The sequence below is a fragment of the Melanerpes formicivorus genome, unplaced genomic scaffold (genome assembly GCF_026170545.1).
Source record: "Melanerpes formicivorus ecotype bairdi unplaced genomic scaffold, bMelFor1.0.p_v2 SCAF_2, whole genome shotgun sequence".
Classification (NCBI taxonomy): Eukaryota; Metazoa; Chordata; class Aves; order Piciformes; family Picidae; genus Melanerpes; species Melanerpes formicivorus.
This window is the reverse complement of record NW_027142354.1, coordinates 48,215,061-48,238,882: the sequence shown is the minus strand read 5'-3', so window position 1 is coordinate 48,238,882 and position 23,822 is coordinate 48,215,061. Positions and strand designations below refer to the sequence as shown.

General features: G+C 52.7%; 1 protein-coding gene across 1 annotated transcript; it reads left to right on the top strand.

The window, feature by feature from the left end:
• Window positions 1-16,340: 16,340 nt before the first annotated feature.
• Window positions 16,341-21,899, top strand: GRXCR2 (glutaredoxin and cysteine rich domain containing 2). Its single transcript, XM_068147944.1, has 3 exons — window positions 16,341-16,685; window positions 19,528-19,743; window positions 21,720-21,899. Exons 1-3 carry the CDS (start codon window positions 16,341-16,343, stop codon window positions 21,897-21,899), a joined length of 741 nt encoding a protein of 246 aa, XP_068004045.1.
• Window positions 21,900-23,822: the final 1,923 nt, after the last annotated feature.

Sequence of the window (23,822 nt, the reverse complement as noted above, 5' to 3'; positions counted from 1 at the left end):
TCCGGCAGCTCCTGCGCCGAGGGAGGAGGGAGGAGAGGAGCAGAACTTGTAATGCATCCCCCACCTACATGACAGGCAGCGCCTCGCCAGCCCATTTGCAAGCGAGCACTGCGCTCGCAGCCCGGCTGGCAGTGACTCACTCGTGACTCAGTACACGCCAGGGGTGGCACTGGGGATGCTGCCAGGAGCCCCGCTCCTGCTCCTGGGCACACCAATCCCACAGCTGGAGTGGGGTGAGCTGGCTCCCTGCCACTGTCCCCACAGCTGGAGTGGGGTGAGGTGGCTCCCTGCCACTGTCCCCACAGCTGCAATGGGGTGAGCTGACTCCCTGCCACTGTCCTCACAGCTGCAGTGGGGTGAGCTGGCTCCCTGCCACTGTCCCCACAGCTGCAGTGGGGTGAGCTGGCTCCCTGCCTCTGTCCACACAGCTGCAATGGGGTGAGCTGGCTCCCTGCCACTGTCCTCACAGCTGCAGTGGGGTGAGCTGGCTCCCTGCCACTGTCCTCACAGCTGCAGTGGGGTGAGCTGGCTCCCTGCCACTGTCCTCACAGCTGCAGTGGGGTGAGCTGGCTCCCTGCCACTGTCCCCACAGCTGCAGTGGGGTGAGCTGTCTCCCTGCCACTGTCCCCACAGCTGCAGTGGGGTGAGCTGGCTCCCTGCCACTGTCCCCACAGCTGCAGTGGGGTGAGCTGGCTCCCTGCCACTGTCCCCACAGCTGCAGTGGGGTGAGCTGGCTCCCTGCCTCTGTCCACACAGCTGCAATGGGGTGAGCTGGCTCCCTGCCACTGTCCCCGCAGCTGCAATGGGGTGAGCTGGCTCCCTGCCACTGTCCCCACAGCTGCAGTGGGGTGAGCTGGCTCCCTGCCACTGTCCCCACAGCTGCAATGGGGTGAGCTGGCTCCCTGCCAGTCCTCACAGCTGGAGTGGGGTGAGCTGACTCCCTGCCACTGTCTCCAGAGCTGCAATGGGTTGAGCTGGCTCCCTGCCAGTCCTCACAGCTGGAGTGGGGTGAGCTAGAACCCTGCCACTGTCCCCACAGCTGCAGTGGGTTGAGCTGTCTCCCTGCCAGTCCTCACAGCTGCAGTGGGGTGAGCTGGCTCCCTGCCACTGTCCCCACAGCTGCAATGGGGTGAGCTGGCTCCCTGCCACTGTCCCCACAGCTGCAATGGGGTGAGCTGGCTCCCTGCCAGTCCTCACAGCTGGAGTGGGGTGAGCTGACTCCCTGCCACTGTCTCCAGAGCTGCAATGGGTTGAGCTGGCTCCCTGCCAGTCCTCACAGCTGGAGTGGGGTGAGCTAGAACCCTGCCACTGTCCTCACAGCTGCAGTGGGGTGAGCTGGCTCCCTGCCACTGTCCCCACAGCTGGAGTGGGGTGAGCTGGCTCCCTGCCACTGTCCCCACAGCTGCAGTGGGGTGAGCTGGCTCCCTGCCACTGTCCCCACAGCTGCAATGGGGTGAGCTGGCTCCCTGCCAGTCCTCACAGCTGGAGTGGGGTGAGCTGACTCCCTGCCACTGTCTCCAGAGCTGCAATGGGTTGAGCTGGCTCCCTGCCAGTCCTCACAGCTGGAGTGGGGTGAGCTAGAACCCTGCCACTGTCCCCACAGCTGCAGTGGGGTGAGCTGTCTCCCTGCCAGTCCTCACAGCCGGAGTGGGGTGAGCTGACTCCCTGCCACTGTCCTCACAGCTGCAGTGGGGTGAGCTGGCTCCCTGCCACTGTCCCCACAGCTGGAGTGGGGTGAGCTGGCTCCCTGCCACTGTCCCCACAGCTGGAGTGGGGTGAGCTGGCTCCCTGCCACCTGGCTGCAGCAGGATGGGTGATCTCAGCCCTGCACAAAGTTGTCTTTAAAGCTCCTCACGACTGACAGCACTTCAGAATTCACCAGCTCAGGAGATGGGTCCCTGATAAGCCTCAGCCCGGCCCTGTCCGTGCTCAGCTCCAGCTGCAGCAGCCCTCGCACACCTCCTCACCGCCTCGGGCTTCAGCTGCCTCCCGGTTTAGCTCCTTCTCCCCGCGTTTTGACGGCAGCTCTATAAAAAGCCCTCCGAACGCGGGCACTCGGGAGGTCCCTGGCAGAGAGGTGCGGCGCTGTGCGGTGCCATCCTCGCCCGGTTTGGCTGCCTCAGCTCTCTGAAGCAACCAAAACGATTATTCCTCCCACAGCCTGAAGTCACCCAACCTGTTCGGCTCCCCACTGCTGGCTGAGACTCAGCACTCACCAGGTTAGGATTCAAGCCCGGACCTGTGCCCGCTGCATGCCTGAGGGGCCAAAAGGGAGCTGGCACTGCTGCTGCTGGGGTGGGCAGGCGGTGCCATGCGAGACCCAGCCTAGGCTTCCTGCCCTTGGCTTCCTGCACCCAGCGCTGCAAATGGGAGCTACGGCTGCAGCTGCTCATCCCTACAGATGCTGGACTCAGCTGCTCTGGGGGACAGGAGGGAAAACTCAAACGGCCTGCGTTTGTTAGCTCCCATTGTGGCTTGCAGTGCCATCAGCAGGGGCTCCACCAGCTCCAGCTGTTCCCAGGCTGGTGGGCCAATGGGGTGAGAAGGCCACAACTGGGTGCCAAGCACGTCCAGCTCCCACCACAAATCCCCATGGGAAGTGTCTCTGTGCTCTGCAGCGAGACCCAACAGCAGCAGCCTGGGGCTTGACACAGGCAGCTTCTCACCCCATTGAGGCACTGCAATAGAATAGAATAGAATAAACCAGGTTGGAAGAGACCTTCAAGATCATCCTGTCCAACCCATCAACCAATCCAACCCCCCTGAACAACTAACCCATGGCACCAAGCACCCCATCAAGTCTCCTCCTGAACACCTCCAGTGATGGTGACTCCATCATTGGAGTCCATCATTGGGCAGCCCATTCCAAAGGGCAATCACTCTCTCTGTGTAGAACTTCTTCCTAACATCCAGCCTAAGGCTAGAGGGCACCTTATGGTGGCTTTGCCATGCATTCACTTGATCAGATGGCTTCCTACCTTGAGCTCTGCCTGGCTCACGGGAGCTGCCTAACGGGAGCAGGAGATGGAGTGAAGCTCCAAGACAGTTTTGGTTACAGCCTCTGTCATACCTCAGTCATTGATTCCAACCTACAAGCAGCACAAACATCAGAGGAGAAGACTCCATCTGAAGGAATGATTTCTGCTTGGTTGTCACGCAGGTGAGGCCAGCAGGCTTCACACACATCCCTTCTCTCAGCAGGATTCCTCTGGAAGCCCAGGCTGGAAATGGTTAAAATGAGTTCTTTCAGAAGTTCTTCTCCCCAGAGCACTATTCAGTCCAAATATGATCATATTTTATTTTTATTCTTATTTTAATGATTATTCTGTTTTATTTAGAAGTGGTGGCTGCTGGCCCCTGGGGACACCGTTTAATGGCCATGGTGCTGTTGGGTTGATGGTTGGACTGGATGCTCTTAGAGGGCTTTTCCAACCCAAACAATTCTATGGTTCTCTCTTGAGGATACTGCAAGAAACCTATGACCTCCTCCTGTTTCCTCTCAAGTTCCCTTTGGCTTTGGGATTGCTCTGTAGCCTGTCATGTGCTGCTCTGTGCTTGGCTGGCCAAGCGCGCTCTGATCAGTGACTGATGCTGCAAACATCATCTCATCATCTGCTGGCTCCGGTGAACGCACTGCCTGACAGAGCCTGGGCTGCAAACAAAGGGCTGCAAGGTTGCTTTTCCTTTGGGCATGTTCTCCCCCATTTGTGCTCTGTGATTAACACTCCTCTTGCATTTCCATCTGATTTGAGAGGAAGCAGAATGGTGAAGTACCTTGCAGTGGCTGAGCGGCGGAAGCGAGGCTGACTGCTTGGTTTTGTGCACACCAGGGAATGCTGATTTCCCGAGGAATCGGGGCTGTGGGGACTTCTGCAGCTTCTCCTCAACTTTGAGGCAACTCTGCTTTACTTGTACTCTCAAAGTAACAGCAGGATGGAAACTGCTGAGGAGAAGTTCATGCATTTTGCAGCACAGTTCTCTGCAAATTCCCAAGAGAATTCCCAGTGGCTGCTGCTGGGTCACCCATGGGGCACCTCAGGAGGACCCAACCTGAGAGGACGTGGTGGTGCTGAGCACACTGAGGAGTCTGGGCAGATCTGGGGGTCCAGAGAGCACCCTGCCTGCAGGCCAGTCAGCCAAGGTGGCAGTTACTCTCCAGGCTCCCTGAGGGGCTGGGTCTCAGTGTGACATGGCTGTGGGCAGCATGTCATGATGGACATCTGCTGAGAATGCCACCGGCTGCTAACTCTCTGGACAACCTTCCTCCTGAAGCTGATCCAGCTGAAGGGATTCCCTGCAGGCTGTGGGCCACCAGGGCAGGGACAGGGTGGGCTGTTTCTAGTCAGGAGCTCTTAAATTGCCTGGTGCAGCCAGGCTCTGATCTTGATTGCAGGCTCCAGGTTCTGTGCAATATAAACTCAGTGGTGCTGACACTCAGCATTTCTGTAACACCTTAAACCTTCAAAGCACTTCCCAAGTGCTCATCCATGTGGAATGCCCCTGTGGCTATGCATCACCCCCAGGTGACATGGAGAAAAGTAGGACATGAGGCCACAAAGCTGGTGGTCAGGCATTGGAACAGGCTGCCCAGGGAGGTGGTAGTGTCACCATCCCTGGAGGTGTTGAAGAAATCTGTGGACATGGCACCTGGGGACATGGTTTAGTGGCCATGGTGGTGTTGGGCTGATGGTTGGAGTCGATGACCTTGGAGGCCTTTTCCATCCAAAACAATTCTATGGTCTTGTATCAATGTCTGCTTTAGGGTGGGATGGGAGGCTTTCCTGGCTCTCCACACTCAGGCCATCCCACTGAACTTTTCTTGCCTGCCACTGCCTGCCCCTGCACTGCGCCTCCTAATTGGGGTTAAAAAGAAATGCAGAGCTGGAGAGCTGCTGGTCCTCCCCTTTCATTTGGGATGTCTCTGTTTGCTGCTGCTGCTGCTGCTGCTGTAATTAGGGCCAGGCTGGATGCAGTGGGGTGCTGGCTTTGGAGGACACAGCTCCTCAGGCAGCAGGAGTTTCCTGCCTGGGCATGGCTGAGTGCCTGTTGCTGTCTTGGTCCTGCTGCTCTGCTTGGAGCTCTCCTTGGCTTATCAGTGGAGGAGTGTCTTGCACTGGTGGGGATGAAACCCCTGTGCTATGAGAGTCTTTTCATTAAAGTGATTTCTCATGAAGCTGGAAACTATCACTGCCCTGATGTGCCCATCCTCACCTTGGTGCTGGTGGCTGCATCCATGGCTGCTCAGGGAGCTGCTTCCTTCAGCTTCCCCCACCTCCAGCACTGACTCAGGAAAGAGCTCAGGTTGGTGCCAAACAGCAACTACACTTTGTCCCCTTTGTCACACATCATCTGGACTGCCCAGGGAACACTGCTGTCCACCTGGACAGGGTCAGCACTGTGGGCAGGCTGAGCGTGCCTAGCCTTGCAGGAACTCAGCCATATCCCTCCACAGGGAGAAGACACAACGTGTGATCAGAAACCATACCAGTCACTCCTGAGAGCACGAGGTGTTCTCCTGAGGCATGGTGGGATGTGCCATGGTGAGAAGCATGAGGTTTGTTTTCTCCAGGCTGTCACAGCAGGTGTCTTGTGAGAGTCTCAGTCTCTCCCACCACCTCTCTCCAAACCCTGGTTTCTCCTGGAGAAAAATGGACAGATTGCTGTGTTCACCTGACTGTGTGCAGCTCCTCCTCCCTTTGGCCACCAGCTTGTGGCTGTGAGTTTCCAACACATGAAGATGTCAGTGACAGAAGTGTCACCTTTCACCAGCTTTGAATTTCCCCTGGTTTTGTGTTGTTGGCTGCTGCCAGTTCTGCTGGTTACGAGCCTCTAGCACACGAAGAAGCTTTGCAGCTGTCCCTGCAGATCACAAGATGCTCCATGAAGTTGGATGTGATTGCTTCTGTTTAAAGAGGAGGAACAACAGAGGTGGGGTGATGCTTCAAGGTCATAAATGAATCAGTGGTGGAGTGGGGAAGGGAGCCTCCATGGAATGACCCCTACAATCAGCTCTGATGGCCTGACATACAGGATGTGTCCTCACAACATGAAAACTCCTTACTCTTCCTGAGGCTGCCTGGAGAGCATGCCCAGGAGGCAGGGCACTGGGACCAGACATGGGGAACTCCACGGGTTTCCCAGTTTCTTTACTGAGAGATGATGAAACAGGAGGGAGTTGGTCTCTTCTCCCAGGCAACCAGCACCAGAACAAGAGGACACAGTCTCAGGCTGCACCAGGGGAAGTTTAGGCTGGAGGTGAGGAGGAAGTTCTTCACTGAGAGAGTCGTTCACCATTGGAATGTGCTGCCCAGGGAGGTGGTGGAGTCACCGTCCCTGGAGGTGTTCAAGAGGGGACTGGACGTGGCACTTGGTGCCATGGTTTAGTCATGGGGTCTGTGGTGACAGGTTGGACTCGATAATCTTTGAGGTCTCTTCCAACCTTGGTGATTCTGTGATTCTGAGGGGCAAGCTGCTGGTGAAACCCCTGCTGCTGTGAACAGCTAGCTGGGCTACGTGGCCAAAGTCTCTGGTAAGCATCTCCTCTGTCAAATCAAACAGGTTTTCTTTGGCTCATCCTATTGACAGCTCCCATGGACCTCTGCAAGGAGACCTTCAGTCTCCTGGCTGAAGCTATGGAGATATCAGGGCATCTGTGCTCCACTCCTTCTGGGTACCCACTCTGGTGGGACTGTGAACCTCCAGAACCCTGTGTCCTCCAGGACTGGATGCCTGCTTGAGGCTGCATGAGATGGCTCCAGCAGGTCAAAAAGGCAAGATGGGCTTGACCATGGGTAACTGAGAAGTCCCTGTTGACAGTGGTGATGGCTCTTGTCTTGGGGTCCCTCTAGGCTTGAAATAACAAGCATCTTTCCATCTCCTTGTGCACTCTGGACCATCTTTCATGCCCTGTCCTTCATGTGACCATGCAGCCAGGGCCCAGCCAGCCAACCCTGTGGCCATCAGGGACCCTGTGCCCCCTGCCAGCAGCGCAGGGGCACCCAGCTGCAGTTCAGTGGACAGGGCATTGCTGCTGTGGGCAGGGGCCATGTGCCAGGACAGGGCATGGGCACAGCAGCACTTCCCGGGGCTGTGAACAACCTCTGCTGCTCTGCATCTCACCAGTGGATGTCACACTCCTCCTCCTCCTGGCAGCAGCCACCTTTTGGGCTGTTTTTAGCTGCTGGAGGGCAGGGAGAGGGGGTGCCACTTCCAAGCTGCTACAAATCATAGATCAGAAGCTAACAGCTTGTCCTCCTCCCCACCCACAGATGCAGCACCTGGCTTGCTGCTGAAGGGGGACAATGGCAGGACCTGCCTGTGCCTCTGGACCCCCAAAGGATGATATGGGCACTGCCAGGCCACTTGGCTGCCAGGCTACTCAGCTGCCCACCCAGCAGTGGGTTCTGTGCCCAGGTTCCAGTGCTGCTCCAGAGAGGCCTTGGGAAGCATCGCAGTCAGGAGCTGTGCTGTGTTTGCTTGCAGACATAATTAGGGCAGTGTGGATCTGCAGGGATGTGAGCAGCTCAGGGACATGCAGCCAGCACAGCTATAGCCTCTTGAAAATTTTCCACCTCTCAGACCAATGCCTGAACCCTTATGCTAAGTCCTGGTTGGGCAGACAGTGAGTGGCCACCACCTCTCTGCTCCCAACACCCTGCTTCTCAGCTTTCAGAGGTGAGGACAGCAGGGACAAATCCACCAGCAGCTGGCTGTTGAGTCTTTCTTTCACCTCTTTCCCTTTGCAAGGTGAACTCCATCAGCTGGTGGAGAAAAGTCAAGCACTGGGAAGCCATTGACACTGGTGTAAGGAGAGAGGTTCAGAGAGCTGCTTATTGACCTTCTGGAGAGCTGCACCCTGGGGTTTGCCCAGAGCAGCCTTGTGCAGTCTTGCTGCTGCTCTGAAGTAGCTGGAGCAGGGTGGTGCCTGGCCAGAAATAGAGAAGTATTTTTAAATGAAATGTATTCACTGTTTTTCCTTCAGACAGATTGTTGGGTGTTTGTGGAAGTGTCATTAGAAGCAGCTGGTGGTGGAGCTGGGCTGAGCAGCAGCCACTGGATGGACACCATAGCCACTGCACCAGAGGTTACCCAGATCTCCTCCTTCTCCTCCTGCTCTTGCCACCTGGTCCTGCCCTGAGGGCTGTGGTGGCAGCCCAGGACGGGACTGGAGAGGATCAGAGTTGACACCAGGCTTGTGACCTTTTGAGCCAGACCCAGAACTGGCCTTGGCACCTCTAAGTTAGCACTTACAAGGTCTGAGCTCTTGTACCAGGTCCAGAGTGGGTGTTGTTGGCAGGTGACAGGGTGACATTGTCACTTCTCTGAGGAGAGACCCCCTGAAGGCTGGAGATGACACAAGTCACTCTCAGGCTGCTGCATGGCTGTAGGGATTCCTCAGGGAGAGGGGAAGGGCACTGGGCAGCCCCTGCTCAAGTCACCCCAGTTTGGATCTTATTCCTGTGGGACTGTGGCCCCTCCAGCAGATAGCAATGAAGCTGGTCAGAGATGTCACTGCTGCCAGCCCCTGCCTGGCTTTGTCTCTCCTTGCTGGGACTTTCACCCTCTGCAGCGCAGTGAAGAACCACAGAGCACCAAACCCTGCTCCACTGGGCTCTGCCCAGCCAGGGCACTGCAGGGATGTCACTTTCATTAAGACAAGAAATGAGTTTCCAAGTAGCAGTAGATCTGAGCACCACCTCACAGGCCTTTGAAAGCTGCTTTGAGGCTTCTCAGCTGTTCTTTACCCACATCTGACCAGAGAAAACATCAGCCTTGAGTTAGCTAATTAACAGAGAAGCAAATACCAACCCTGTTGCGAGGAGACATCACCTCTGAGGGTTCCCAGCTGCTCCTGGCCAACAGTGAGTGCCCATAGCTCATCTGGTCAAGCCAACCAGCTTATAAATCCTGCTGCTGGTGGTGGGAGTAAGTGTTCCATGAATGTGTCTCTGTATTGTGGAGTTAATGTGGCTCAGCTGTTTGCTGCTGCCTTTTTTTTTGATCACATGGTGCTTTGGGAGCTGGAGGCTTGAGTTTGCCTCTCCAACAGAGGCTGGTGTGAAAGGATGTCTGGAGAGCAGGATCCAGGCTGTTTGTGGAGCCCAGCAAAGAGGAGCATCATGGAAAGGCACAGTGGGGCTGGAGTCCTTGGGGTGAGGTTACTCTGTGCTGCCAAACCAGTTGCCATAGAATCACAGCCTGCTTTGGGTTGGAAAGGACCTTTAAAGCTCATCTAGCCCAGTGCTGCTGCAGTCAGCAGGGGCACCTGCAGCTAGAGCAGGTTGCTCAGAGCCCTGCAAGCATGGAGGTTCTATGCTTGCAGGACTGTCTCAGCAGTGGCACAGGCCAGTGTCCTCATGTGCTCCCCTCTGATGGGAGGTGGTGTTTGTCTGGGAGCTGTCTGTTGTCCTTATTTGGCTCCTGTTTGCAGCTGGAACCACTGTGTGTTTCTGGAGGCGCTTGCTGGGCAGTGTCACCTTCATGCCTTGGCTGCTGTTGCTGTAGCCAGGGCACAGGTGTTCCTCTGAACTCCAGGTCCAGGCTGTGCTGCTGCTCTTGGGAGGAGCTCAGGAGGTTTGCCTCCATAGGTAAAACTCAACCCCTGGGAATTTCCCTCTTTGGAGGTTTTTTCCTGGTTCTTGTTTCTTTGTGACTTCAAGATTTTTATGCTTACTCAGGACTCTTCCCTGCCCATGTAAGAGTCTCCAGGGCTGAGGTGGGTGCTGGGTGAGCTGCTTTCATCAGGGAGCAGTGCTGGGCGTCCTCCACTCCCACTGACCTCAGCCTCCAGGAATGCACAGCGGGCCCTGCCTTTTGCAGGAGACAGCTGGGGCAAGGAGACCTTCTCACCTTGGTTTCCTAGAACAGCAGAGCCTTGGGAGCTCATGGTATACATGATAGGGTCTGTGAAGCTCTGCCTGTGCAACGTCACCTTGTGAATCCATCTCAGGGGAGAGGAAAAGCACCCAGAACTTCAGACATCCTGTGAGTCTGGAAACAGCCTGAGCATGAGGGAAACACTGTTAGTCCCTTCATGACAGGAGATGATGCAACAGGACTTCACAGCTCATTTCATATCTAATTAGATGCTGAGGACTCCCCATAGGAGATGTTAAATGTGCTCCGAAGGAGAGGATGTTTGCTTCCTAATAGACATCAGAGAATCCAGACATGAGCTAAGTCCCTTTGACACGAGCCTTCCCTTGCCTGCTCTGCACTAGGTCTCCTGGGTGTTGTCCTGATCCAAACAGCTTCATTCCTGCTCTGTCTTAGCCCCTCAGCCCGTGCTGGGGTGTGCTGGCAGCAGATCTCAGCCTCCTTGGTAAGGAGAAGTTGGGATGCAGGATGAGAGATGCTTCAGTAACCCCATGGTTGAGGGTGCTCAGCAAGTGCTGGTGCTGAGTGACCAGCATCTGGTTGCCAGTGAATGTCCATGCTCATTAGTGAACCAATGAACTCCTTGGGAGGGAGGGGAGGCAGGTGACCACGGGTTAGCTCCAGTCCAGAAGGGAGCAGGGGGGCTACACCTGCCAACCAACAGTGAGGGTGGTGAGACAATGGAACAGGTTGCCCAGGGAGGTTGTGCCCCCTCCATGGAGGTGTTCAAGGCCAAGTTGGATGAGGCCTTGAGCAGCCTGGTCTAGTAGGAAGGTGTCCCTGCCCATGGTATGAGGGTTGGAACTGGATGGTCCCTTCCTACCCAAACCATTCTACAAATGTGTGAAGTCTTTGCAGGAGCAGCATGGGCCCCTTGGCTGTGGGAGCCAAGCTCTAGCTAGGAGAGAAACTCCTGCTTCAGCTCCATGGAGTTTCAGCAGGATCCATGCTTGCTCCTGTGTTTCACAGCAGGAAGAAGCTGCCTTCCTGGTGCTGCAAGGAGTTTGATGTCCACCTCTGGTGGAGGCTGGAGGTGTCCATGGATTTCAGCAACATTTAGATTGGGTCAGGCTGCTTTCCATCACCAAAGGGAGACAAGGCTTAGTGCCTCCTGATCTGACTACCAGAGCTTGCCCTGGTGTCCATGGCTTGCTGTGACTTTGAACTTGTGCTGTTGGGCTAACTGGTTTCAGTGCTGCCTGCACTGGTCCCACCCATTGCAGTTCCTCTGTGCTGCTCTTTTGTGCCTGTTTTCTGCTAGTGATGTTAAACAAGTGCATTGCTAGGAACATCTGTAGGAGCAGAGCCTGAGTGGACTGCTCTGAGCAGGAGGCTGGGTTAGACACCTCTGGAGTCAGATAACTCTGGTGACCCTAAATCAGAGAATGAACATTACACAGCCAGCACCACGTGGAGGCCTGAGAGCTCCTCATGTGCACACCCACACTGACCATAGTGATGCCACTATCTTCTCCACCATCAAGTCTTGCAAGTTGTGACTCCTTCCCTTCCCTCTGTGCATCCAAGACTGTGCATCTAACTGCTGATGGGCTTTTCCTAGTACACCTTCAAAAGAAGACTCCTTCTTTGGGCTAGCAGCTCTGTTTGACTCCATGTGGAATCTTTTGCTCCTGGTTGGCCTCTTCAGCAGACACAGAGCCTGCTCCAACTCTTTTTAAATGATCAGCTAAAATTATCTTCTTGACCTGCTGCTCTGAACCTATCTGCTTGCTACTCCCACACTGAGGCAAGTTTAACACTGGTGCTCTTGCTTTCAATCTTCTACCTCGCTCCTTTGCTTCTTTCGTACCTGACCTGCCTTCTTATCCACGACCTCTAGCCCTTCTCTGTGGCCTCTAATGCTGGCTCAGACACCTTTCTTATCTCTTCCCCAGCAGCCACCCACAGACCTGCCTTTGAGATGTGCTCAGAATACTGTGAGCAGTGGGGCAGGACTGAGGTGTTTGAGCATTGCTGAAGATGTAACTCTTCCCCATCCTGGTTCCCTGCCCACACTGAGGAGGAGGACTAGAGTGCTTGTTATGAGGAAGCAAAGCACAACAAAACATTTTCCATCAAAACCTGCAGGTGGAAACATGTCTTCAAAGCCTTGGAGTCCAGCTCACTACAGCTCTTCCTTCTGCCCTTCTTTGTACATACCCTGCTTTCTTGCTCTGGATCTAACCCAATGTGTTGCACTCCTTAGGGCAAGGGCTGTCTGCTCTGCACATCCTCCAGCTTGCTCCAGCAATCTCTTCATGGCTCCTGACACAGGGAGGAGGGTGAAGAGAGGCCCCAGGCTTGAGGGACAGGTGCATTGAAATGCAGCTGGAGTAAAGCACAATGCAGTGATGGTTGAGAGCATGAAAGCAAATGATTCCACTGTTGTATGCAACATGATTATTGTTGGGTTGTTAGCAGTGGGAGGCAGCCCCCCACTGACACCAGAGCAGTGTGGATGCTGCTGTCCTGTGCTGTCAGGGCTGGAGATCCTCACAGCCCTTCCATCTTCCAGGCCCCAGCACACTGAATGTCCTCAACTGGAGTGAAACTGGTGCTGCTTTGGAGATGTCCTCACCAAACCCATTGTGGAAAGTGCCTGTTGGAATGTTTAATGGAAAGAGGTTGGCCTGAGTTGTTCAGAACCACTGAGCAGTGCAGAAGGGTTGCTCAGCAATCTTGTCTCTGCAAGGTTTCTCTGTACAGGACCATAAATCACAGAGCCTAGTGAGGAACCCCTCCGCAGTGAGCCTGGTCAGCAGCCTCTGAGTGCTGATCTGGGATTCTCATGGGGAAAACATGTGGCTGTAGAACTACTTTGAACTTCACCCTGATGGCAGTCATGAGCAGTGCACACCAGCTCTAACTGATAGCTGTAGAGGAAGTCATTGCTTTAAGGTGGAAATTGCAGGGCTGGGGTAGATGTGCTTTGGCAGCAGCTGTAAGTAACTGTGAGGGTGAGAAGCTGCTCCTCTCAAGCACAGATGGTAACAGCTATGCTTGTGCTCTGTTCTCTCATTTCTGCTTTGAACTTTGTTTCCTGTTTGATTGTTCCCCTAATCAAAAGAAAAGGAACTCCAATTAAGGTATCTTGCAGAGTGGTTTGTGTCAAACAAGGCTGCCGCTGTGCGATTGCAGAAGAAGGGACACTGAGGCCTGACTCGCACAAAGGGGTGGATCAGGCTTCTTGGGTGAAGGCAGGAAGAGCTGAGTTTGATTCATGCAAATCAGAGTGTTTCTATAAAGCGAGATTCTGCTGTTGGAGATAGGCCAGGAGCCTGGCATGGGCACTGTGGTGGTGTTTGGGGAATGCAAAGGGCGTCTCCGTGGCTGGGCTTACCCCGGCGTGTCCATGCACGTTCTCTTGGTGGAGCAGCCACCTTCTGCATGTGCTTCTGCTAAGGCACCCAGCAGCACAAGGAAGCTGCAAGAGCAATTGCTTTGGGCACAGAAGGGTTGATGTCTTGGGAAGTCTGTGCTGAGTGTACATCTCGTCTAAGCTGTCATCTTAGGATGTTGATCTTAGAAAGAAGTCTTAGACTGGATGTTAGGAAGAAATTCTTTACAGTGAGGGTGGTGAGATGCTGGAGCAGGTTGCCCACTCCCTGGGGATGTTCAAGACCAGATTGGATGGGACCTTGAGCAACCTGGTCCAGTGGAAGGTGTCCCTGCACATGGCAGCAGGGTTGGAGCTCGATGATACCTCCCTGCCCAAGCCATTCTGCGCTTCTATGACTCTATGATTGCAGGAACAAACTTTTAATAAACATAAGAAATTAATCTGTTGAGAACATTAAAAGTGCAGGCTTTGAACTGAAAGAAGATGACCTTGGCAGGATGGAGGCAGAGAGCTCAGCTGAATCTCCACTGCACTTCATGGTGGAAATCAGCTGCAATATTGAAACTTGGAAGCAGAGAGATTGGAGCTCCTGTTGCATGTGCTTGATACAGGTCAGTACTGGGAGAGATTTAAACCTCAGAGAGCAGCTACCCTAGTGATGCCTTGTACCAAACAGGGTCTTCTTTTTTTCCTTCCCTCCCCAGGAAGGAGAAGCTCTAGGTGTGTGCAGCAGGAATGGACACCATGAACAAACCCTGCTTTGAGTGACAAAGCACATGCCTCTATGGTACTGGTTTGGGGACAGCTGTGAGGGACCAGAGAAGGCCAGGTTGGAAGGGCCCCCCAGGATCATCTGGTCCAACCTTCCTAGGTAACAGGAGAGTTGAAATGAGCTGGCCCAGCACCCTGCAAAGCTGAGCCTTAAAACTATCCAGTGTAGGAGAATCTACTGCTTCCCCTGGGAGATGATTCCAATGCCCAACTGTTTTCATGGGGAAACCTTTTCTTCTGGAGTCCAATGGGAATCTCCCCAGCAGTAACTTGTCCCCATCACCCCTTGTCTTTGACAGGCTGTCATGTGGAGGTAGCAGGGTCACTACTCAGTGCTGATGGGATGGATGGAGGTTTGTGTGTGTTCAGGAACTGAAGTCCCTTGGGTGCAGAGCCAGGCTGGCCAAGACCAGCACCTTGCAGAGCTGCTGCTGTGCAAAGCAGAGACCTGCAAATAGAACAGAATAAAATTAACCAGGTTGGAAGAGACCTATGAGATCGAGTCCAACCCTTCATCCAACACCACCTAATCAACTAAACCATGGCACCAAGCACCCCATCCAGTCTCTTCCTAAACACCTCCAGTGATGGTGACTCCACCACCTCCCTGGGAGGCACATTCCAGTGGCCAATCACTCTTTCTGTGAAGAACTTCTTCCTAACATCCAGCCTGAGCCTCCCCTGGTGCAGCTTGAGACTGTATCCTCTTATTCTGGTTCCCTGAGAGAAGAGACCAACCCCTACCTGGCTACAACCTCCCTTCAGGTAGTTGTAGGCAGCAATAAGGTCTGCCCTGAGCCTTCTCTTCTCCAGGCTAAGCAACCCCAGCTCCCTCAGCCTCTCCTCATAGGGCTTGTGTTCCCGATCCCTCCCCAGCTTTGTTGACCTTCTCTGGACATGTTCCAGCAACTCAACATCTTTCCTAAACTGAGGGGCAAGTGCTTGTTCTTGCTCAGGGCAGCCTGGTGCCCTGTGCCCTTCCTTCTGCTCTGCACCTCTGCAACCCTCTGCTTTGCCTTCCAGGATGGAAAATGACCAAATCAGGAGAACTGTGCTTTTGGAGCCCCTTGGGCACGTGTGAAGAGCTGCAGATGAGCAGAGGCTTGGGTTTCATTGCTCTCAGTAAGTGACTGCCTCTTCAAACTGAAAAGCAAACCCAAAATGGTCAAAGGACCTGAAAGGGGGATTGGAAGCTCACGAGAAAATCTTAATTAGATCTCCTCCAACCTGTAGAGGAAGACATTTGGATAAAAATGAACAGGAGCTTTGTGCTGGCAGGGTTTCAGTGTGAGAATGGAAGGGGAATTATTCACATTTGCTGTTTTTTGAAGCAGGATTACTTTTCTGTGAACTTGTCTTTTTAACTTCTCACCTTGTCAGATAATTGAAGAGCTGCTGGGATGGTGTAGTTAACTCTTATCACTGCAGAGAGCAGACACATGTCCACGGTTTCAGAGCATGGGCAGACTTTCCTATTTAATCCTACCCTCCCCAGGTTAAGTCCTTTCCTTTCCTGTTGTGCTGAGCCAGCCTGACCACCCAACCCCTGTCCCCTTCTCCTCCAGCCTGTCCACCTGCCTTGTGTTTCCCTGTCCCCTTCTCCTCCAGCCTGTCCACCTGCCTTGTGTTTCCCTGTCCCCTTCTCCTCCAGCCTGTCCACCTGCCTTGTGTTTCCCTGTCCCCTTCTCCTCCAGCCTGTCCACCTGCCTTGTGTTTCCCTGTCCCCTTCTCCTCCAGCCTGTCCACATGCCTTGTGTTTCACTGTCCCCTTCTCCTGTCCCCTTCTCCTCCAGCCTGTCCACCTGCCTTGTGTTTCCCTGTCCCCTTCTCCTCCAGCCTGTCCACCTGCCTTGTGTTTCCCTGTCCCCTTCTCCTCCAGCCTGTCCACCTGCCTTGTGTTTCCCTGTCCCCTTCTCCTCCAGCCTGTCCACCTGCCTTGTGTTTCCCTGTCCCCTTCTCCTCCAGCCTGTCCACCTGCCTTGTGTTTCCCTGTCCCCTTCTCCTCCAGCCTGTCCACCTGCCTTGTGTTTCCCTGTCCCCTTCTCCTCTAGCCTGTCCACATGCCTTGTGTTTCCCTGTCCCCTTCTCCTCTAGCCTGTCCACCTGCCTTGTGTTTCCCATCCCCTTCTCCTCCAGCCTGTCCACCTGCCTTGTGTTTCACAACCAGGACCTTTTCCTTTGTGGAGATTTATCAATATTTCACACGGCAGTGTCGCTGCTGCTGTAAGATGAGAGGGACTGCTTAGAATCCTTGAATTATGCATTGTGTGGCTGGGGGGCAGCTGGGGAGGGTTCTTTTGGACGCAGAGCTCTTGGAGCTGATCTCCAGGACTTGCAGCTGGAAATCCTAATAATGGATGAGCCCCAGAAGAAACTCAATCAGCGGCACGAGGGGCGGCCCCGCAAAGTGAGGTTCAAAATCTCCTCCTCCTACAGCGGCCGGGTGCTGAAGCAGGTCTTTGAGGACGGGCAGGAGCTGGAGCCCCCAGCCAAGGAGCGCACTCGGCGCTTTCTCCGCCACAGCTTCGAGCCGGAGGACCATTTGTGCGGGGCTGGGGAGACGGCGGAGAACAGGTTCTACCCGCCAGCCAAGATGACTGCCCAGCGCATCAGCATCTTCAAGGAGGATAAGAAATACAGCCTGGCCAGCAGCTCCCCTCTCCTCGGGGACTGCCAGGCAGGGGACAGTCACTGCAGGGTGAGTAACGCCCAGCCTGGGGCTCTCAAACCAGCTGGAAGCCAGCTTCAGACCAAAGAGGTTTCGTAGCGATGTAGTGACAGGAGTCTCACACTGGAGCCTCATGCAGAGGAAACTCAGTTTTTGTCAGCCCAGGATTTGAAGAGCGTGGCTGTAACTCTTCAGCCTGCATTCCACCAGTTCTGTGCTCTGACTCTGGCAGGATCTGTCTCCTGCAGCAGTGTGGTCAGCAAGTGAACTCCATCTTCTTCATGGCTGTTTAGTCCTGAGAAGAGAAGGCTGAGAGGGGATCTTATTAATGTCTATAAATATCTGAGGGGTGGGTGCCAAGAAGAAGGTGCTAGGCTCTTTTTGGTGGTGCTCAGTCACAGGATAAGGGGCCGTGGGCACATGGGATACTTCTTTACTATGAGGGTGCTGGAGCCCTGAAGAAGGCTGCCCAGAGAGGCTGTGGAGCCTCCTTCTCTGGGGACAGTCCAAACCCACCTGAATTCATTCCTGTGTGACCTGCCCTAGGTGATCCTGCATTGCCAGGGGTGCTGCACTGGATGCTCTTTGAGGATCCCCTCCATCCCTTCCAAGATGATTCTCACTGGTTCATTTGCATCTGCACATCTTGTAGACTAAGACAGAACCTTTCTACCTACACCAGTATCTACACACATTATATATCTCATCTATATTATGACTATAGATAATCCTAACCCATCTAAAGCAGCCAAATGGCAGGTGGATATTTTCTTAGTTCTAGTTGAACACTAAAGTTGCATGACTTCAGCTGGCAGAAGGGTTCATGCCACCAGCAGTGTACCAGGGATCCTGGAGTGGGGCATCTTCATGCTCTGGCAGGTCAGAATTCCTCTTTGGCCACTGTGAAAACCCCAGCTTGGTTTTCCTGGCTAGTTTGTTAGCATACAATCAATGTCATTGATAGAAATGTCTCTTTAATGCCAATAAAAAGCCAATGCACGTGTGATAGCTGATAAATTGATTACCTCGAGTTATGCTCATTTCTTACCCTGCCAGATTAGGTTTATCTATCTTTCACTGTTGATAGGTTTCATCAACCAACTGAACAACACATCACAGTGATGGCACAAGGGCTCTGTTGATAACACTGATACCCAAGTTCGAAGTGGAGTATTCTAAGACTCCATCATTCTATATGACATGGTAGAGCCAGCAGACTTGTGAAACTCAAGATGAGTCTGCTGAAAGGAAGATGGTGTGAGGCCAGCTGGTTTGCTGAGCTGATTCTGAGGCCTTCCCTGGGAGATAGCTCCTTCTAGCCCAGTTAAGACTGGATGATGAGCAGTTTGTTAGCAGCCTGTCATCCAGCCCACACCCCAGTCCCACAGCTCTGCTTGGTGTCCCAGGTGCTGGCAGAAAAGTCAAGAGCAGAGAGTATCTCCAGAGAGATGTGAGGTCACTCAACTACACCAAGCGTTGCCATGCCAAGTTGTGTTGTCATCCATTGTAGTCTTTGGGTAGATAAGGAAGGTCCCTCTGGCTCTCAGAGAGGCTGAAGTTCTTTGAAGCATAAAATGCTCTTTGTGGCCTTGATTTGAATGCATTGAAATCTACGAGTTCTTGGTGCTAATCAGAGCTGTGCAGGATGCTCAGCTGGCTGATAGTTGAGCTCTGCACCCTGGGCATCCGTTGTACCGAAAGCATCAAACCATGCTGAACCTCTGCTGCCTGCAGACAGCACTGATGGGATTGTATCCACACTGTTAATTTCTTCTGTGCTCTTGGGTAAGACTCATCTGTTCCCTGCTTCCCCCAACCATAAATATCTTGAGTAATCACCTGTCCAGTACCAGCGCTGCATTGTATCAACACACATTTAGCATTTGGAGACACTGTGTCTCTGTAACAGACATGAGGCTTTTAAAGCCTTCTGCAGAGGGTAAGGAACTTCTCTCCCCTGCCATCCCCTCTGTGAGTCTCCCCATGGAAAATCAGGTGCCCAATTCCCAGGAGAGCCATCAGCCACCTCACCTCAGCTGATGTGGCTCTGGCAGGGTATTTCCCTAGGAGAAAGTCTCCTCTTGCATCACTTCTTGACACAGACACTTAAAGGGAGTGAATTATGCAGAGTGTGTAAGACAATAGGCTGTGGTGACTGCCATGTGATACCTGCTGCCAAGGGAAAGAGGGACCAGGTCAGCAAAGTGCTGCTCTCAGAAACATTTGGCCATGTCAAGCTTGGCTTTAAAGTTGTTAGAAAAGAACACAAATCCAGGTGTGCCCAGAGATGGTTACATGGGCTGGCTCCTCAGAGCCAGGGATGCAGTTTAGATTAGAGCATAAGGGTTCTTTATCCTCTTGGACCCTTTTGCCAGCATCAATGAATTGCAAGGGAAGGTCATCTTGGAAAAAACCCGGCACAGGCTGCACAGGTCACCAGCATGGGGAATTGATGGACAAAGCCATGAAAAATCCTCTCTAACTTCCCATCCTCCAACTAGTCAACCTTCAAAGAACTGTAGGTGAGTCCCTACAGCAGAGGTTGCTTTCTGACATATGCCAACACCACTGCTCTTAGAATTGTGCCTTTTCTTGGACATGGGTTGGAATGAGAATTTACATCCCAGAAAGCTTTCCCTATACAGGCCATGGCAATGAGGCTCCTCAGCTTGGACCCCAAGTCTTGGTCTGATCTCATGGTCCATTAGGGCTGTTTCTCCACCCCATTCTGCTCAGTGCTCTGGGTGGTGGTGGTGAGATGGCTTGAGCTGCAGATGAGCAGGTAGAAGAGATGTTGTTTAGGAAGCCCAGGGATGACCAGTGTTGGTAGAGTGTATTTATACAGGCAAGACACTGATAAATCCTTCTGCAGGCTTCCCCAATTCTAGATTTTGGCAAGATCATCATCTACACCAACAACCTGAAAATCATCCGTGCCCCAATGGACCAGAAGGAGCTCATGAGGAGAGTCATCCAGACTGAGGGAGTGAGTGACTGGGCCTTTGTGTACCGGGACAGGAAAGAGAGGCTTGGTGGTGGACATAAAAAAGAGGTGGAAATGAAGGCTGCCTGCAACCAGTATGTGCAGGTAAGAGATAATGGAAACTACTTCCTTCCCCCCCCCCTACTGAAGCTTTTGAGTCTCACAGTCCTGGTTAGACCTCTGAGTGTTCCCACCCAGTCCTCATCCATGTCTGTATCTGGCACTTAACTGCACTTGGCTTAAAAGCATCACTTTAGTACTATTTCCTCTCGGGAGAAAGCACCAACTGCAGAGCAGCCTTGAGAGACTCTGGGGACAGCTCTTCTCCTTCCAGATGCTCAAATCTCCCACTTGATTCCTCCCCTGGAGATCAGTGATGTTTATGTATCTTGGCTTTGGCCCACCTGTTGTTCCCATGTCCCAGGGGAGTTAGGAGCAGCTTAGGGTTTCTCCAGCCTGAGGAGGCTAAACACAGCTGCTCTGTGGCTGAGACTGCTCCAGGCTCAATATCAGCTGGAATGAGGCTGTGCCTTCCACTTGTTTTCTCAGGGGTTAGTCTTTGTTGGTCAGAATCCCAATTACTCTGACCATAATTTGATCCCACAGACAGAGCCTTGTTGTGCAGGGTAAGTACAAAGCATGACAGTTTTGCAGCTCTGAGACTGACCCATACTGAGTTCAGGTCCTTCTGCAGCAGGAGCTTGGTGGCAAGGTGCACAAGGACCTGAAATCAGCCCTAGGAAACAGAGGAGGGATTTTGGCCTTTGGCAGTTTTGAACCAAACTTGATTTTCATACAGACAGCTTTAAGACAGAAGCCAAGATTCATCCCACCTCCAGCAGACACCTACCTGAGTCACCAAAACCTTACTCCTGGCCTTTGAGGGGATAGATGTGGATAAAGGACCTGTGTAAGGTAATTGAGTGCCTTTCTCTGGCCACCCTCACTGGAGGAGCAACCTTTGGAGAACAGCTTCTGCAAGGCACTGCTTCAGAGACACTTGTTAACCCTGGAAGAACTCAGCAAGGTTCTTCTGTTCTCCTCGATGTTTGGGAACTAAAAGTAAACCATAAAGGTCTTAAACCAATGATGTTTGTAGGACAGTTGTGGACTTTTCTGTCCACTGGCATTATGAACACTCATCTAAAGGTGAACAACTTCAGGACAGTTATTCTTCTGAGAGGTCAATTAACTTGCACCACCAAATTCATCAGCAGGCACCAATATGAAGCACATCTGGCACCAGCTCCCCAGATCTCATTTAAACCCTGTTCTCTGGTGCCATGTAAAGCACTGATCACTGTGTGGGAATGATGCAGGGTTCTGAACCTATGCTGTGCTCTGTGCTTCCAGGTGGACATAAGGAAGCATTTCTGGGCTCTGTGGAAGCGCTGAATTTTAAGATGGGATTGGAAGGCGGCTGTCTGGCACCCTGGGAGGGAGTTGCAGGCACAAGGGGACAGCTTGAAAGAAGCTGTTTGTGTTGGTGATGAGGGATGAGAGGAGGAGAGTGAGGAGAAATGCTTGAAGAAATGAAGAATGGCTCCAAATGGGCTTCACAGCTGAGAAGATGGATGGGTGGAGCTGTGCAGATCCTTGCAGGAGAAAGGCTGAAAGTGTTGTGTTAGAAGCTCTGTCACTTGAAGGTGGAGGAGGGCAGATTTAGATTGGATATTAGGAAGACATCCTTTCCAGTGAGGGTAGGGAGACACCAGAGCAGGGATGCCCCCTCCCTGGAGGTGTTCAAGGCCAGGCTGGATGAGGCCTTGAGCAACATGGTCTAGTGGAAGGTGTCCCTGCCCATGGCAGGAGGTTGGACGTGGTTGATCTTTGAGGTCCCATCCAACCCAAACTTTTCCATGAATTTGTGAACTTCTTGTTTTGTATAAGGATCCTCAAATTCTCCCCAAATACAGAGGAGCTTTTTTCTTAACTGTCTTACTGTGGAGGATGGGATATTGGCAGAGGGGCATGTCAGGGGCAATAACTACTCAAAACACCAGAATTTCCCACTTTTGGGTGTGTTCCTGCCTCTGGTGTCTGATATCCACTAACAGGGCTGTTTTCACGGTCTCTTTCAGGTCAGAGCTGCTGGAGGTGGCTGCTCTCAATGTCAGGGGTCAGGCTGTGCCCCATGCTCACTGTGCCATGGCAGCAAGTTTTCAATGTTGGCAAACAGGTTCAGAGAGTCCTACAGGGCTCTGCGGTGCCCAGCTTGCAATGAAAGTGGGCTGCAGCCCTGCCAGATCTGTGCTGCCTGACCAGGGCCACCCCCCCTGCTGCAGGCTACAGGCATCATCAGGATGTTTTGTTGAAAACGTGGAGTTACTTAACGTTTGAGCAGCCTGGACATCAGGACAAGTGATTAAAAGAGGGTAAAGGCACTCAGATGTGAGCACTGCAGCTGTCCCCTTTGCTGCACGCACCAGTCTCGCTTTGGATCACCCAGACCCAGCTAGCTGCAGAGACACCAGGGACCTCCTAGCACCAGAGATCTCCTGAGGAAATATCAGCACTCAGAAGTGAAGGACCTGCAACGAATGTCTCAGCTGGAATCCGCTGGCACTGCCCCTCAGTCAGCACCTTGCTGCCTGGCACAGCCAGGTCCTGCCACGCTGGGCGCTTGAGTAACATCACTAAAAGCAGCAGAAATTGGTGCTGTTGGGTCACATTGGTAACATCTGGGTGTAAAGTCTGCCTGTGTGACAAGTGCCTCCCCTAGGTCTGAACTTGCTGGTGGTTTTTAACTGGCTCTGTCTTCTGCAGTTAACTCTGTGCTGGCCCTGCAGTGTCACAGGCATCTCCTGGAAACTACATAGGCTCTGGCACCTGCTCTTGTGGACACAGCCACTCCTTTGGGGCCTGATTGAGGGGAAGAAATGGAAAGGCCTTCCCAAACCTGGGACTATAAAAATGTACAATAATTCATTATTATAAACAGCAGTTATTAAGTTTTCAGCCTACTTATGAGGAAGTGCTGAACTAAAATTCCCCTGTCCCACGCTCAGCACTTTTCAGGATCAGGCTGCTGCTGAGCAGAACTTTTGTTGCCTAATATTAATCCCATGTTGTAATCTGCAGGAGGTAAACTCTAATTAGCTGAGGTGAAGTAATGATGTGGGATCTTTGTAGGCTGCCACTGGTGGCACAGAACATGGAGGGGCTTCCAGAGGTGTAGGCAGACAGGGGAAACGGTGTTTTTCCCCCAGAGCATTAACTTATTGCATTTAATATTCACGAGTCTTCATCTGCATGTTGCCTCTGAGACTCTGAGTGAAGAGGCTGCTCAGGGCTGCCTAATGCTGAGGCTGCAAGCCTGGACTGAGTAATTTATGGCTGAGTTTCTGTTTCCCTGTGATAGGTTGTGAGATTTCTCTGCACTACTTAAATGGTTAGAAATGGCTCCTATTGAATCCTTCAGCGGGTACTGCATTCAGTTTGGTTTTGGTGGTGCTCCTTTTAAAGTACAAACAAACATACCACCACCACCCCCAAATAAAAACAACCCCCAAACCAACAAAAAACCAAAGCCCCAGCACAGAAATCTGTAGCAGATACTTAATTGGCCTCATTTATCTGATCAGGAGCTGTGATACAAACAAACAAGGTCCTTGGGATTTTCACTGGGTGGGAGATGAGCCCTCACCAATCAGAACTTGTGGTCAGGTGGATTTCTTCTCCCAGCTTTTAATTCCTTGATCTCACAGCTGGGCTTGTTTAAAAAAACCAAAACCATGTTTCTGGCTTAAGATAAGAAACAAGCAAGCAGGTGAAATTGTTGCCTGGTAGTTTCTTGTTTACGACAAAACTAGAGGCAAAGATGCAGTTATCAAATCAATATTTATTGGGTTTGGGTAATTATCATGGTTCTCAGCCACTCTTGCTGCTGCTGGCTGTGTCAGCTGTTTCTGTTCCTCACAGCATGGCACAGAGAGGGGCTGTGTTCTCTGAGTCTGGAGCTTCAGAGGCCTGGGTGCTGTGGGGCTTGTCCACGCACAGCGTTAGGGGTGGCTTCTGAGGGCCATGCTCAGAGCAGCCATGGTTGGGTTTGCTCCCCCCGCTTCAGATGCATTCACTTTGTCCTTGGCAATGCACTGGCTTGATTTAACCAATAAACACTGGCTTGTTTCATATGGAATAGAGGTTTGGGCTTTCCTAAAGCTGAGGCTGCTGTTGGGGGCATG